We start from the raw sequence: 16,036 nt of genomic DNA, 5'->3' as shown, positions 1-16,036 counted from the left end.
CTTGGAGGTGCTAGCAAGTTGTACACAGAATATACTTTCTGGGAAGAGGAGACCAGGTGAGGGAATATGAGGTACTAAGGTTGACAACCTATTCTTCATGAACAGTTCACATCTTATTAAAAAAAAAATCCTCTCTATAAACAGGCTAGCTTTGTTACTGCCGGGCCATTATGAAAGTCCATTTGTTTGCTACTGGCATCTGTTGGTAGTGGGCTTGACATACTTTATTTGCATCACAAAGTTCATAGGAGTTCTTACTGTCTTCCAGCTTCACTAAACTCTACCTCCTCTATGAGGCTTTCTCTTACTACTTTTATAGCACTTATTAAGTGCCAGGCACTGTTCTAAGTCTACTTAATAATCTCAATTTATTCCTCAAAATAACTCTGTGAGGTACCATTATTATTGTCATTTCATTAACCATAAATTGAGGCACAGAGAGCTTCAGTAACTTGCCCAAGATCACACAGATGGTAAGAAAAGCTGGGATTCAAATCTAGGTAGTCTGACTCCAGCTCCTTGCTCTTTGCCACTACAATAGATTTTCTATTACCTCAAGCTAACAGAATGCTGACTAGATAGGCCCTGAACTGACTGTAAGAATTTTGAAATAAACGGAGGATGAGGATCTTGTTCCCATTTCACATGATTTCATTTGATGTGATAATACGTCACTAAACTCAATACTGCTCTTGTCAGGTAGCAGAACTAACGGATAATTAGAGTATGATGGAGAAGGGGACTGATTTTAGAGTGCTGTTTAGGCTCCAATACCAAGAACACGTATAGGAGAAGCCATAAAGGCTCTGTAAGAAGAAAGGGAGACACGTACTAGTCAATTTCCCAATATAACAATCCTCTAAGAATATGTAATGAAGATCAACTCTTCACATTCCCATGTTTGGCCTTGCCAATCAGTCCATGACTTAGATTGTTCCCACCTCTCAGACAAAAAAGAATAAAGCTGACTCATTTCTCAGCTTATAGAGACAGTAAGAACCAGGGGAATTTACAAACTATTACAAATAAATGCTTGCTGTTGATAAGGGTTATGCAAATATGTCATAAGAAAGCACTGCTACATAAGCACTTTAAGTATAGAGAGCTAGTTATTCTGGACAGCTCAAGTTGTGTATATGTGTGAAAATCTGTGATGCGGTCTTATGTAAAACAACTACCTATCAGGTTCAAAAACTCGCCGTCTAGAGTTCAGAACTATAGTGGGCTGATCTGCCTGCTCAGTGGAACTGAAGCCTGAGAACACATTTATTGCTCTATGTGCAGTGAGCAACTGATGTTGTATGAAAAACTGTTAATGATGTGTTAAAAGCTTTCACAGCCAAATAAGGGTATTATCTGGTCTAGCTGGATTGGGAGAAGAAAATGGAGAACCTGCTGTATCAAATTATTTTCTACAGAATGAATAGACAGAAAGCTTTGAAACCACAATTTTAATCCCTAAACAGTCTTTACTGACTTAAGATAATGAAAACTAGACAATTCTTTCTTCCACTTCATACGGGACAGAGACCAATTCTAAGCCAGATTATAAAAAAGAAATCTTGCAATATTAAATATTTATCAAGTAGGAGCCATGTTGGGTCAACAGTTCTACAACCATTTTTTTTTAAAGTCTTCATCTTCATGAACATGAGTTGGAAAAATTATGAAAATCAGGTAATTTTCTCAAAAGGATACAGTGAATTTCTGGTTTAATAAACTATAGTGTGCACTCAAGTCTGGTTTCTGAAGCCATGGATTCTCTTATATGAAAAGTCCAAGAATGACAGTTAAAACAAGCTTAAACCCACATTAAGCACTAATTCTAAAATCTTGCTATTCCTGTTGGAAGGAAAATGTCACAACCATGGATATGTGAGATTTGATAGTATCTTTTTCCTCACATTTTTTTCTTCCAAAATCAAGTCCACATAGGAGAGAGATTTCAACCTAGAGCTCAGATATGTAACTGCCTCAAATCAAAATGAGGACATTAAATAGCATGGGTAATGAAAATCTGGTTTATGGATATTGTTGATTTCAAACAATGTTTTCCACATGAAAGAAAAACAGCAATGTATCACAGAGAAAATTGCTTTCTCTTGTAACAAATGGTCTGCCCTAAATCTTATCATCTTCTTTGCAACAAAAAGCATGGGTGCCTTTGCAACTAGAAAAAAAATCTGTGTGTGCTTCAATTAGAATCACTGACCTTTTCTGAAGCATGCTTGTGCTTCTCTATAGAAATCAATGGAATAAAAGGTCACGGTGTTAAAATGTTTGAATATAACAATCTCTTTCTCAGACAAAGGCAAATTCCTCTTCTTTTTTAAGGTAACTAATTTGTTGCATAGAATGTCAAAAATAAAAAAAATTGAAAATACCTTTAATTTGCAATTTAAAACTGACTTAAAAAAAGTCACATTCCACCACCGGAGAAAAAAAAAAAAAGAAAAAAAACCCCTGGAAAGCTGTCATTCTACATCCTCTGCCATGGCCCAGAAGATTCTGTTGGCTGAGTCCTTGTCACTAAGGCTATAACCACATATGCAATAAAACAGAAAAAGCATCCTAGAAAATATGATGTTATTTCAAACCTCAGCTCTCTTCTTCCCGAAGTGCCCAAGACAAGCTCTGTGCCCTTCAAATGTAGATGGTAGAGCCTGGGATTACCAATCTTCCATCATCATAACCGTCCAAAACAAATGCACATATATACAAACCCAGGCATTAAGAGCCAAGAACAGAAGCTGAATTAAATGACTGAAATAGTCACTATTTTCTCTGAATATAAAAAAAAAAGTATTTGAAAGAAGAGCCTCTATCTAGATGAGAAACATTTTACTTCTCCAATTTTTTTTAAATTAATGAAGAGAAGGGGCAAATTCTTCAATCACCACTTAATCCATTCAGAGGATAAAGACGCACGTATCAGTCATATAAACTGCACCATGTTTCCTACTGCCAATACAACAAATCCTAACACTTTCTCCAAAAGACAATAAGTCCTCGAATAAGACCTAGCCGTCCTTTCTTAATGGGTCTGAAAACTCACTTCTACATCCAGACAGTCTAGTTTCAAATGTCTTTCTGCCCAGTGGAACTTGAGAGCAACTTATTCGAGTCTGATCTATTGTAAAGCTGCAAGAATGATGTCATTAAAACCTGAGAGCAGATTGCTATCAGCGGTATAAACAACCACAAACAGCACTCTGAAGGGAGCACAAGCCTCCTTCAATATGCCAAGCTACAGATGCTTCCTTCCTCAATACACCTACCCAGCGCAACCCATCACCAGTGAAGTTCATTTTTGGTTGACATTTTTAAAAAGCAAAGTTATTAAAAGGAATAGTTATGAAGGGCAGAGAGGATTCAAAATACAGAGAAGAAAAATCTAGAAGAAAGATCTAAAAGAGGTATATCCGAAGTCTGTTTCTGAGTACTTTCTATGGCAGTTGGGAAGATGTGAAACTTAAAACGGTGGTCCATTTAAAGGGATCAGCCTCCTCTGTCAAGATACAAGATCTGTCATATATCAAATTATACCTCAATAAAGCTGGGGGGAAAAGATATGAGACCCAACACAGTGCCTTATTCTTTTGTTCACAGTAACCACTTTCTAACATTTTAAACAAATATTCTATTATGCATAGAATGTATAGATGCATCACCTATTAGCATTGTTCCACATTGCTATTTCATTAGAACAGCTATGCAAAAAGTTGTATGAGCCCACGAACAGAAACCAGATACTGCCTAAAATTTTTTGGAAAAGTAAGAATATGACCTGAAATATTGAAAATATATTTACCCTACTAATATGTAATTGATCTCATATGAATTGATACAGGAAGGACTAGTGAAAATGTTCTATTCTATGAAAATTATAAGTTCCAGGTAAGTCTTCCAAACTCTTTTGTGGGGGAGGGGAGGAGGGCAGGGCAGTTTTCATATATAAGAAAATGTGGTTAATATCTCTATTGTAAACCTGATTAGTCTGGTATTATAATTATTTGACAATTGTCAATCATCTCTCTTGAACCATGAACTCCTTAAGGATAACAACAATGGCCATTATACGTTACACTACCTGCTGGTACTTCTTTCCTGAGAGTAAAGTTCTAAAGTTAAGGCATAAAACGAACATTGAGTTTCACAAAAAATCACCTGGGAAGATGCCATGTTGGGGACCAATATACCAAACTCTTATTAAATTCAACAGTACTGTATTCTCTGGTATTGGAACACAGTGCTGTTTTTCTTTGATTGAGCTTCATATGAAACAGCTGGCTTGTGTTAAGGGGTCATGCCACATAAAAGGACCTCTCTCAACACCAGCATTACTCCTAGCTTGGTGAAATGGTCTCACTATGGGAAGCCTACGGGAGCTGAAAGTACCTGAGGGAACAGCACATTCTTGATTCCTATCTCATGCTCACTCTGGAAAAGAAGTTAAATGAATGGAACTGGGCATAAACTAATTAAATTCTCTCTCTCTTTAAACCATGTTAAAAAAAACCAACATGGTTGCATATGCTTTGGTTTCAATGCAGGACACTGACTCTACTATAAGATCAAAAGCTGACTGTTCAAAGAATGAATGAAGCAGAGATTTTGGGTGATTAGCTCAAGGCCCAGAGTCAAAGGCATACAGCTTTAAACTTTCGACACCTGACTTTGCATCCTGACCTTTCCACTGTTGATGTGTCCAAATAAAAATAAAGTTAGAACATTTGCCCTAAGAAAAAATGATATATTCTGATTTTCTTAAAGCTTAACAGCAATGAATTAAGTGTTGACCTTCATTAAGATGTGTAGTTAAGTCACAGTTAACTTAGCTGTCAAAAAACATTCATAATGGATTTATACAAGGAGCATCAAGGAGTAACCTGCCTCCTCTCCTACCCTTTCCAGGTTATGGTTGGTTCCATCGCTATGCTCAAAAACCTCTTAAAAAAAATGTGTGTGTGTGTGTGTGTGTGTGTGTGTAAAACGGAAGCTAATTCCACATTCTCTTATCTTTTCTAGGAGCCTTTACAAAATCCTGATCTTAGCTAGAGGATGCAAACAGCTGGTTTATATTTGCATACACAAAGCTTCTCAGGTGGTCACTGGTAACTTCAACATTCACATGACAATCAGTCATTCCAGTGCTTCAGTCTAGTGGATCCCAACCATGAGGGCACATTGAGTTCACTGGAGGGAACTTAAAAAAACCAACAAACAACAACAAAAAACTGAACTGACTGATGCCCAGGATCCAACTCCCAATTAAATCAGAATCTCTGGGATGTTCACTTTTTAAAAAGTTCCCTAGGTAAGTATAGTGTGCAGCCAGGGTGGATAATCTCTAGCCCTCAGATCCTCAACCATTTTAACTCTAAAGACTTTCATTATTATTCTACTTTAACCACCTCAAAGCATGGCTCTACTTTAGATCCTGAAGCTACTACAACTTATTGTAACTACAAATCCTTTCTTGGAACAATTGCCATATTCGAACCATACTACTACTACTACTGCTACTGCTATCGGTGAGCCTGCTGTTTGCCGTCATCCCAACACCTGTCTTCGGTTATTGCCTCTCCCTTTTCTCAGAGTATACCAAGTCCTCTTCTGATTTCAGCTGCTTCTCTACCAATATGGCCAGCCATTCTGTAATGTTCTCAGTAGCCCCTCAGATTTCTTCATTTCCTTGTCCTGCCTCAGTAAATACCAACCAGTCATCAACTCAACAACCCAGGCTAAAAAAGTCCCAGTCAACTGCCAAGAATCCTTCCGTCCTTTCACAACAGTCCTTCACAAGTCATTGCCTCTCAACCCACAATAGTCAGGTCCCTGTTAAGGTATTTAAAAAAAACAAAAACAAAAACAAAACTGTGGAAAATGTACATAATAAATTTACCATTTTAACCATTTTTATGTGCACAATTCAGTAGCATTAAGCACACTCACAATGTTATGCAACTACCACGACTATCCAATTCTAGAACTTTCTTATCACCCAAACTGAAACTCTTCATTGTTTATAAAGTATGCTTCTGATTCTGTCATTCCTCACCACAAAAATCTTTCACTGAACCCTAAAATGTGTAACGAAGAAGGATGAAATTCCTTAGATCAACATTCAAGGCCCTCTATGACTTGGCCCTAACTAGCTTAATTTCTCATTATTCATGCATTCTAAACTCTAGACATTCCCTAAAAGATGCTAATACTTACTCCCTCCATTTGGAATATCCATCCTCCTCAATGCTACTCATCCAAATCCTTCTCTTCCTTCAATATTCAACTGAAATATCTTTTCCTCCATGAAGTCTTCTTACTGTTTTTTCTGAGTGAAGCAATGACTCCTTCTTTTAAAGTCGCACACCACCTGTCTATATTCTTTTGGTACATTCTACCACATATGATAGTTATTTCTTTACATCTTATTTTACCCCACAGACTTCATTCTTCTTGAGGGAAACATTAAGAGGCAGCAGTGGGTTATGGGCACCCTTGGCCCACTGGACCAGCCTACATGGGTTCAAATCCCAGCTATGTCATTTTAAAGTGACCTTGATTAAGTTAATCTACCTCTCTGAGCTCCAGTTTCTTCATCTTTAAAATGGAGATAAGAATGAAGTATTTACAATAGTGCCAGACACATTAAATTAAAAAAAATTAAACAAGTGAACAATTCATCTCTATAACCTCCACACAGAGTAGTACCATGTTAAATACACAGCTGCACTCAATGTTTGGCTAAATGATCAGTTAGGCTGAGTAGATGCAAAGTTTTGGTTAAAGTCAGGAATTTTGCTGTTCTTGGACTGTTCTAACTTTTCCTTTGTTTTGCCTTTCTATGTCTCTGTCCTAGGCTCAGGGCTAAGGAGCCAGAATTGGTGACAATGGGTAAGTGAAAGTTTTAATTTTTGTTTAAAATCTTCAAATGCTTTCAAGTAATCCAGCTTGTAAACTAAAATGGGAAAGAGTGAAAATCAGATCCCCAGTGCTCTCTGGACACACTGATTTTTTTTTTTCCATCACTATACTTTCCAACTTATATTGCAATTATTATATATATAATTGTATCTCTCACTAGATTACAAACCTGAAAGGCACAGACTATCTTATTCAGTCATTTAATAAATATTTATTTAGTATCTATTATAATGTTAGGCATTGTTCTAAATGCTGGGAATACAACAATGAGCAAAACAGAAAAAAAATCTTGGTTCTAGGAACATAGTTGATATTTATATTTATGTCAGAAATGAGGAGGAAATTCTAACAATATAGGAATCTTCAAAACTCCTAAGATATAGATTTCTGGTCCTTGCTGGTACTGTTATTGCAGGAAGAGTGCACTTGTATATGCATATACACATTTCAGTTTGTTTGTCCTTAACTTTTCACTGACTCCTAGGAATCGCTGAGGGTTACAGAGCTGTTTCACAGCACTAGGGAATCACATACTGTATATTCTTTAAATTATAAAACATAATACACTAATACTATCAATTAAACTACTGCATGTGGGGAGCCAAAAATTATACTATTGCCTACCAAGGACTTAAACTGGCCAAAATGGACATGTAGGTTCTCTTGATGCCTTTATGACAAGAGATTTCTGTTTAAACACTGCCTGTACAAGCCAAACCTATTCAAACAGGGCCACTTCTGAAAGTGAAAGAAAAAACTTAATTATACCAGGACAACAGGTAAAATCCAGGAGTCCTGGCAAACTGGGACACATAGTCTTCCCATTAAACTTCTCATCTCCATTGGTTTTAGGTTGTGATTGTTTCTAGCACAGAAGACCTGTACCATCCATATTCTCTATAAAATGCTAAGATTATGTTTCAAGTTAAAAATAAGCTTTCCCCAAAGCAAACCAAATTTTAATTTCTAACCTAGTACTTTCTGGGAAGGGGTCTGTTTATGTACAGAGTCCAGAATCCTGATGGAAGCATGATAAATAATGTTTTCCAATCAAACAATTAGAAACTGGTTTCTCTTGGATTAAATTTCAGTAGGCTCAAAGTAATTAAGTGCCAAACTGCTTTCATACAGCTTTCCAAATAGGAACTCAAAGTGCAAAATGAATAATGTAATCCTTTCAGGCTAGAAGTTCAGTTCAGAGAAATATATAATCTTTCTTAATTGTTAAAGAATATATTTTCTAGATGGATATATTAGATTTTAAAACTATGAAAATACAAAATATAAAAAGATATAGAGGTTATGATAGAATTTATTGTTCCTTCCAAACCTGGCTCATGCTAAATCTGTTGAATCCTGTAGGGAAATTTATAAACAGTTATAATCTAGACATTATCTTTTAAAAAGTTACTTGAGGATTTATCAAAAGATGCACGGTCTTTCAAAACCCAAGCCAAATTTTTGGTGGGCACTGATGTAATCATTTTATTACAGTTTCAGGGGAAAACATGACCAACTACATGATACACATGTTGACACTTATTCTACACTTGATTACATCAAAATGCTCATAGACCTCAGATCTTCTAAAATGATATTAACTATTCAATTAGTTTTAAAAAGATCTGGTTTAAAATACTGTCTGCTAAAACTTACATATGCAATATAATATCCCAACTTTCTAAACTTAGAAAAAAATGTAACAATATGGTACTACATGTTCAATGAAAGATTACTAAAGATTATTTCTTTCCCATTACAACTTAAATATGATAAATACATATTTTTGACTCTATAAACTGACTCCTTTATCGACTAAATATTAGAACATTCATTAGATGCACAGCAATATATGTACTTAGAACTTACCTAAAAAAAAAAAACAAAAAAACCCCGCCTCAAACAGACCTCAAAAATATCTTCTTCAAAGCACAATTCCAAGATCATATATCTAAAACTCAAAAATTATCCCCTCTAAAATCTGCAAAGATACAACAATCCTCCAACTTAAAGAGAAAGCACTATCTAAAACCACATGTAATGCATATGCCATTTTTCAAAGATACTACAGAGGGAGCTGCTGACACAGATGGATGATACATTAAGTTGAAATCAAATAGTAACTTGAGATCCTATTAATCCTCAATATTTTTGTGCTTTAGGTAGTAAGTTTTCTTATTTTTCAGAGAGAAAAGAATTTCTTTTTGCTTTGGCTACAACATATTTAGTTGTATTAAAAAGCACAGGACACAGAAAACTTTCTATTTAGGGTATTAAAAGAATCAGCAAAAGCAGACATATATGTAACTAAGGTATTTCTTGTTTCCACAAATTTTTTAGTATTATGTACTCATGCCTTCCTAAAAAAGTCTTTACAATCCTGTGGCAGGTACAGGTTTAATTCCTTTTTATGATTAAAGGCTCTGGCGCTTTTCAAATGGCACCACCACTGTAAAATACCTTTTTTTCTGTGTATCATTCTACATATAGATAAAAATTATACAACAGAAAACAACAATATTGAGGTTTAGGTCTGAGGATTTTTTTCCCATCTGTAGCCAGCTAATTACTGTGAAAGCACAGGCTTTTCTAACCTAGAAGTAAAGAGTTAAATAAAAAAGCAAAACATTTAAGTAAATGGTATACTAAGGGATTCCACAAATATTTTATGACAAAGGCTTTTTATTTAAACATTCATGAACAATTCTGGGGAGAGGAATTTCATAGAAACATTCTGCTAGCTAATGAAATGGGCTGAAGTCAGCTCCCAACAGCTACTATACCACCTATGCTACTCATGTTTTTAAACCATAACTATGCTAAATTTTCCTCTGCTCTGCAAATTTTTGAAGTAATAATGAATCCAGGATCTCCCAGACTCAAATTATGGCCAATAATAACAAGTGACTGAAAAGTCCTAGCTTATAAAAGAACATATAGGGTTTTAAAAGGAATGACAGACCCAAGTACAAAAAATTAATGCCTAATGTAAACAATTTATGCTTGAACTGTAAGACAGAAATGCATATGAGTTAGCTAAGTATTCAGTGAAGAGTGATCTAAATTCAGTGAAGAGGATCTAAACATATTTGACATTTGTTAAAAATATTCATATTCACCAGATATCTTATATGAAAGCATTCTTTCCCCACAGATGGATTAAAGGATTCACTCAGCAGATCTAGGTTGGCCAAACCCTATACATTCCAAAAGTCTTTAGGACTGGCCCATGAGTGGCTCTTGGGAAATAACCTTTGAACCCTTGCAATATCCTGACTCATAAAAATGTCAGTATACCTGGGGCTTTGGCCATTCCAGATAGTTTAAACTAACAATGTGATTTATGGTGAACACCTGTTTTTGTTCGCCTGGTGCCCTGGGCCAGCTGTATTAGTTCAACCTCTCCGTGAGAAGAGAGGAGGGATGGAGACTGAGTAGCTGAGGTCAGTCCCGAAGGCTCCCTGAGCCCCCGTAAAAACCCTGGACACCAAGGCTCAGGTGAGCTTCCCTGTGTTGTCATACACTGTAGATGGGAGAATTAAGCACTATCTGTGCAATTCCACTGCGAGAGGACAACTGGAACTTTGTGCCTGGTTTCTCTTGAACTCTGCCTTAGGCACCTTTTTCCTTTGCTGATTTTAATCTGTACCCTTTTGCTATAATAAACTGTAAACTTGAGTAGAACAGCTTTCCTGGGTCCTTGAGTATTTTCAGTGCATCATCAAACCTGAAGGTGATCTTGGACACTTGTGACACACCTATAAATACAGTAAAATTCTTATTTTAAGAAAGATTTTTTCATTTCCAAAGCCAGCAATTTTATTTCCAAAGTGGCAGAAATTGTATTACACATTCATAGGAATGCCCTTCAGTATGTGGATTCCCTTCCCACCAACTAAAATAAAGAAGGTGGCTCCTGGCCAGTATAGAAAGTTACTTCTGCTGATGGAAACAAGTACTTCTCCCCTCTTACCAGCTTCCCTCTTTTCTTCTATGAGGACCCAGGTAATCTTCAGGAAGTCTATGAAATGGAGTAATTAATGCTCTCACCTCAGTTGCTACCTCTGACTTACTAGCTGAGGAGAAAAGAACTTTCTCAGTTCTCCTATCCTTGGGTTAATTTTGTACTTAAAGGGAGTGTCAGAACCATCTGGTCTGGCCCAAGATCTCATTTTTGTATACCAAGAAGTATACAAAGATACTCTTATCAGCCAGGAGCTGGTCAAGGGCCAGTCTTTTCTTCGGAATGTGGAGCACCCCAGGTCCACTGAGTTAACCCTTTACTGTACAAAGGGGTTAGTTAGTTCCACAAAGGATTGGTGGGTTAAAACATCAATAAGAATTATAGTATTCAAGAACTTTCGGTTGATCAGATCAAAACATCCCTGCAGTGTTGATAAGTGACAATTCTATCACCTAAGTGACTTAGCCATTCTCTTTCCCTTTGGGAAGCTCTTAATTGTTCCTACTTACTAAGGAAATTATAAACAATAACTGTCTTATGTGGAAGTACCTACCACCTGTGTAAAAATGAGATTTTCGTTTACCTTACTGCTAAATCTAAAAAAGTATCTTTGCTATTATATAGTCGGCCCCCCATAACCATGGGTTCTGCATCTGTAGATTCTGGTACCCACAGAAGTCCTGGAACCAATTCCCCACAGATAATAAGGGATGACTGTACTGGTTCCCATTCAGAGTGCTGGGCTAATTTTAATAAAAACCTAGAGTAAATAAACTGCACTGTTTAGGGTTCCCTGCTTTCACTTAAAGTTTTACCAAGTTAAATGCATAATGGTAAATGGTGGTGTTTTGCCTGGGAATGTCAGATGGGCTAACCTATGTCCCAACTTTTTGCATGCATAGTCTCAGGAGTTATTACCAGGCATTATTTTACAACTTCTTATTATCCATGATACCCAACATACTATTTTCACACATTAACAGTAGTAACTGGAGAAAATTAAAGCCTCTATCTTGAGAGAATCATATAGGTAGGGACTGAAATCAAGACCACAGAGTCAGATTGCCTGGAACTGAACCTCAATACCAACACTTACTTGCTCTGTGATCTTGGTCAAATTTTTTATCTTTTGTGCCTCAACTTCCTCTTCTGTAAAATGGGAATAATCACAATACTTTTCCCAGATGGTTGTTATAAACTTAAATGCATAGAGAACTTAGAATTGTGCCTGGTATCTGCTAAAAACTTACATAAGTTATGGCTATTATCATCATCACCACCAACATCATTTTTCCAAGGAACTTGGGACATTTAACTTACATTCTTTCTTTAATTTTCACCTTACCCCAAGTAGTAGAAAAAAGGGCAGTATTGTCCTCTTGACTGATCGGCAGTTGTTACATAATGACAAGAGCACTTTCCTGAGTTCTACTACAACACACGCCGCCTCACTGGTTGCATCAGCAAAATGGGGGTGGCAATAACGTATCTCATATAAATATCTGCTCAGAAGTCTTGTTTTGTGATATCGCCACTCAGAATATATTGATAATGTTGTGCTCTGTCGGATACTGGGGAATTTCAAAGTTACCTGGTTCCAGGTACTCAACCACTTCTGCAAGGATGAGATTTAATACACTTCAAGGCATGAACCCCAAAAGGTGCTAGAAGAACAAATTAATAAAAAATTGCTCCCTTCTTTCACATTCCCTGGTTAGGATACATTTCTTCAAAATAGTCAATGTGTGGAGGTTGGAGTATGTCAAGGGCAGAGAGTACCTGGGAAAAGGAAAAAAAAAAAAAGCCAAATTTAGAGAACTAAAAAGGAAACAAAAAATGACATAAATGCAAGTAAATACTATTAACTCTTTAATGATTAAAGGCTTAGTTTCAATTGCCCACTGAGATTAACTATATTTATCAGTCAAGAAACATGGTCCTAAACATTAAGATGGGCTTGTAAACTTACTATCTAAAGGACAATTCTACCTAAACCAAAATGAGAGAGGCAACTGAGTTATACCACAAGCTACCAGAATCCCTGCCCAGGAGAGAGTGTTGGAAAGAAATTTCCTATTTTTAACAATCAGTGTTGTTCTAAGAACATGAGGAGCCATATCTACCATTCATTCGTTCATTCCTCAATTCAGTAAGTGTTTACTAAGTGCATTCTATCTGGCAGGCACTGTGGTAGGCGCTTGGGTAAAACTGATGAACAAAACTGATTATCATCCCATGTCTCATGACTAGGGGAGAGGGAGGCATAATAAATAGGCACACAAATATAAGATTATGATATTTATTATTATGCAGGGAAGAAGTAAAGAGGAATGGGGAGAAAAAGTTTCCCTGGAGTAACAGAACTCTAAGAGTTGAAGCCTGAATAGGAGTTGGTCAGGTGATGTAAAGGCATGGAGGCAAGAAAGAACCAGGCAGATTCTAGAAACAGAAATGCCAGTGCTTATGGAACATAGTGAGTGGGAGGAAAATAGACTGGAATAAAACAAATGAGAAAGGCAGGGGATATACCACACAAAATCTCTTTAAATTATGTTAAGTGTTTTGGATTTCATTCCAAGTACAAAAAAAGAAGTCACTAGGGAGGGGAAAAAAAAAAAAAGACTTTAAGGTATCTGAAATTTAAGTCCTTTATAAAAGCAGGAAACTACCAATGTAACTTCTGCCACTGAAACATAACAAATAGGCCTTCTTCCCCTACCAGCTATCTATCTAATCTTTTAAGCTCCATCTATGATGTCACCCCTATCTTGCTAATGAGAAATACCAGGATTAAAGGACACAGAAGAAATTATTTAATAGGAAGTAAACTGTGTAGGACAAGTTCAAATCTTCTGATCTTTAGTTTCTTAAGAAAAAAATTTTATTATGGAGAACATCAAACATATAAATGTGAGCAGAATAGTATAAAGAATACTCTTGTCATATAGAACTAGTTTTATTAGTTATCTACATATAACCATTCTTGTTTCATCTTTACCCTCCACTCTTCCTATTTAATTTTGAAGAAAATACCAGACTTACTTCAGCTATACATCAGTAAATAACTCTAAAAGATAGTTTTCAATACCATCAAATATTCAGTGCCCAAATTTCTAATTTTCTTTTTTAAAGTCTGTTAGTCTAAATCAGAGCTAAATAAGATTTACATTTACATGTTACATATATATTGATTTATGTCTTTTAAGTTTGAACCTATAGACTACTTCTCCATTTCATTCTCTTTTCCCCTTGCAACTTAGTATGGAAGACACCTTGTTCATTTTAAAGGTTATTCTTTGTTCAGCCAAGCATGTGTCACTTTAAATTTTTTAATTAAACTAAAACTTCCTGTATTGAAGAAGCCTTTGCCCACTTTAAAACCAATTAAAGGTTTTAAAAATAGTTTAGATGTTTTATGAAGAATATCTATATTTCCTTTCTGAATTAAAATGTTTATATTTAGAATCTTGGTATAAATAGAAAATAACAGATTTTCCAGTTCCTTCAAAGAATAATTTTTATCATATGAAAGATAAATTATTTCATTTCTTTATTTTTAAAAACCTATAATTAGCTGGTGTCACAAATTCACATAAATTCACTTCTCATTACGTGATAGAACAATTTTTAACATGAATATTTGATGCTTGAGGAAGGCAGTTAGAAATTAGTGTTTTACTTGACATCTTTCGGACTCTAAACTCTGTATCTGAACAACATACATCCTGTCTTGGGGGAAAACATAATACAATGAATGACAGCGTCCATTAGACAAAGCTATTTTACACTTCAAATCTATCTGCTATAATTAGAGGTTATCTAGAGGAAAGTGACAACCATACATTTTAAACCTTGATAGAGAAGAATGAGCCTTTCTTACTCCAAATTTGATGAGGCTTTTTGTAGAAAAGCCATATAAAACAGGGTTAGACATTTGCACTAAAGCATTTAGCTGTGATTGTTAGCTTCAAAGGTACAATATTTTAAACTCTGCCTGAAAAATTTTAAATGCCTGTTTTCCTATGCTCCTGTCCTTTCTACCTCAAAATGTTTATCAGATGATAGCATTCCACAGCGTTTTTAGGTGGCAAAAACAGTGCTTAGACCAGGAGAAATGATCCAGGAATCTCAGAAGTGAGAAGGAATAGTAGTGAAGTTTCAAACTCCAGACTTCAAGCCTGACGCCCTGTTTAAATAGCCCAAATCCTCTACAACCCTACTATTATTTGTGGGAATAAAGTGTGTGAGATTATCCTCATGATGTAAATAGGACACAGGCAAAGAGTCAAAATATCCCAAAATACCATAGACTCAAATGCAAAAAAAGCAAGCAGACTTGTCTAATTAAAAAATGAACTAAAGCTATATCCTTAAATAATGGTCATTATCAGTGTCTCAGCATATTTCTCAAATCTTCTAAGAACTGGACAAAAAGCTCATTGTGGTAGCTGCTTTTTAGAATTTTAACCTCTGTGATGTTAGAAGATTCATTATAAATTGGTTACATGAAGAGTGAATGGCTTAGTTTTTTTCTTTTTAGATAGCCCTTTATCAATAAAACAATTGCTATGAATAATCTCAATCTGAACTGTAAAAGACTAAAAATACAACTGTTCACAGAATTCATTTTAATCCCATATTTAAGCAATGAAGCTACCCCTCCCTGTTCTCTCATCAGCTCCCAAAAGATTTTAAGTTCTTTAAGGTAGAGACTACCTTTATTACTATTATTTTGTATGGAGTGGTAACATAAAGTATACAAATCCTAAGTATATACTTGGATTAATTTTTACACAAAGTATATAACATGATAAATTTTTACTCCATGGTTAAAATCTAGATCAAGAAATTAAGCATTTCAATATCCTATAAAGCCCCCTTGCCTCTTTCAAGTCAAAACCCATCCCCACTCAGAGATTAGCACTATTCTCATGTCCATTACCAAAGGTTCATTTTGCCTGTCCTTGAATTTTATACAAATTGAATCATAAAGAGTGAACTCTTTTCTATATGGCTTCTTTCATTTAATGTTATACCTTTGAAATTCATCCATGTTGGCTCATCCTTTTTATTGATGTGTAGTGTACCATTATATGAATGGACTGTAACACAGTGTATTTATTCAGAGTACTCATGGCAAACTTT

General features: G+C 35.6%; 1 protein-coding gene across 5 annotated transcripts in view; it reads right to left on the bottom strand.

Moving 5' to 3' along the window:
* The window catches only part of NLK (nemo like kinase), a 131,361-nt gene that overhangs the window by 38,823 nt on the left and 76,502 nt on the right, over window positions 1-16,036 (bottom strand). For all 5 annotated transcript variants that reach the window (XR_012059679.1, XR_012059680.1, XR_012059678.1 and 2 more), the window contains exon 3: window positions 12,615-12,670. Coding sequence is in view for 2 of the 5 variants with exons in the window: in XM_031685309.2 (XP_031541169.1) it covers window positions 12,615-12,670 (56 nt within the window). In the remaining 3 variants the exon portion in view is untranslated. The remainder of the gene's footprint in view (window positions 1-12,614; window positions 12,671-16,036) is intronic.

The sequence above is a fragment of the Vicugna pacos genome, chromosome 16 (assembly GCF_048564905.1).
Source record: "Vicugna pacos chromosome 16, VicPac4, whole genome shotgun sequence".
Classification (NCBI taxonomy): domain Eukaryota; kingdom Metazoa; phylum Chordata; class Mammalia; order Artiodactyla; family Camelidae; genus Vicugna; species Vicugna pacos.
This window is presented reverse-complemented; position numbering and strand designations above follow the sequence as displayed.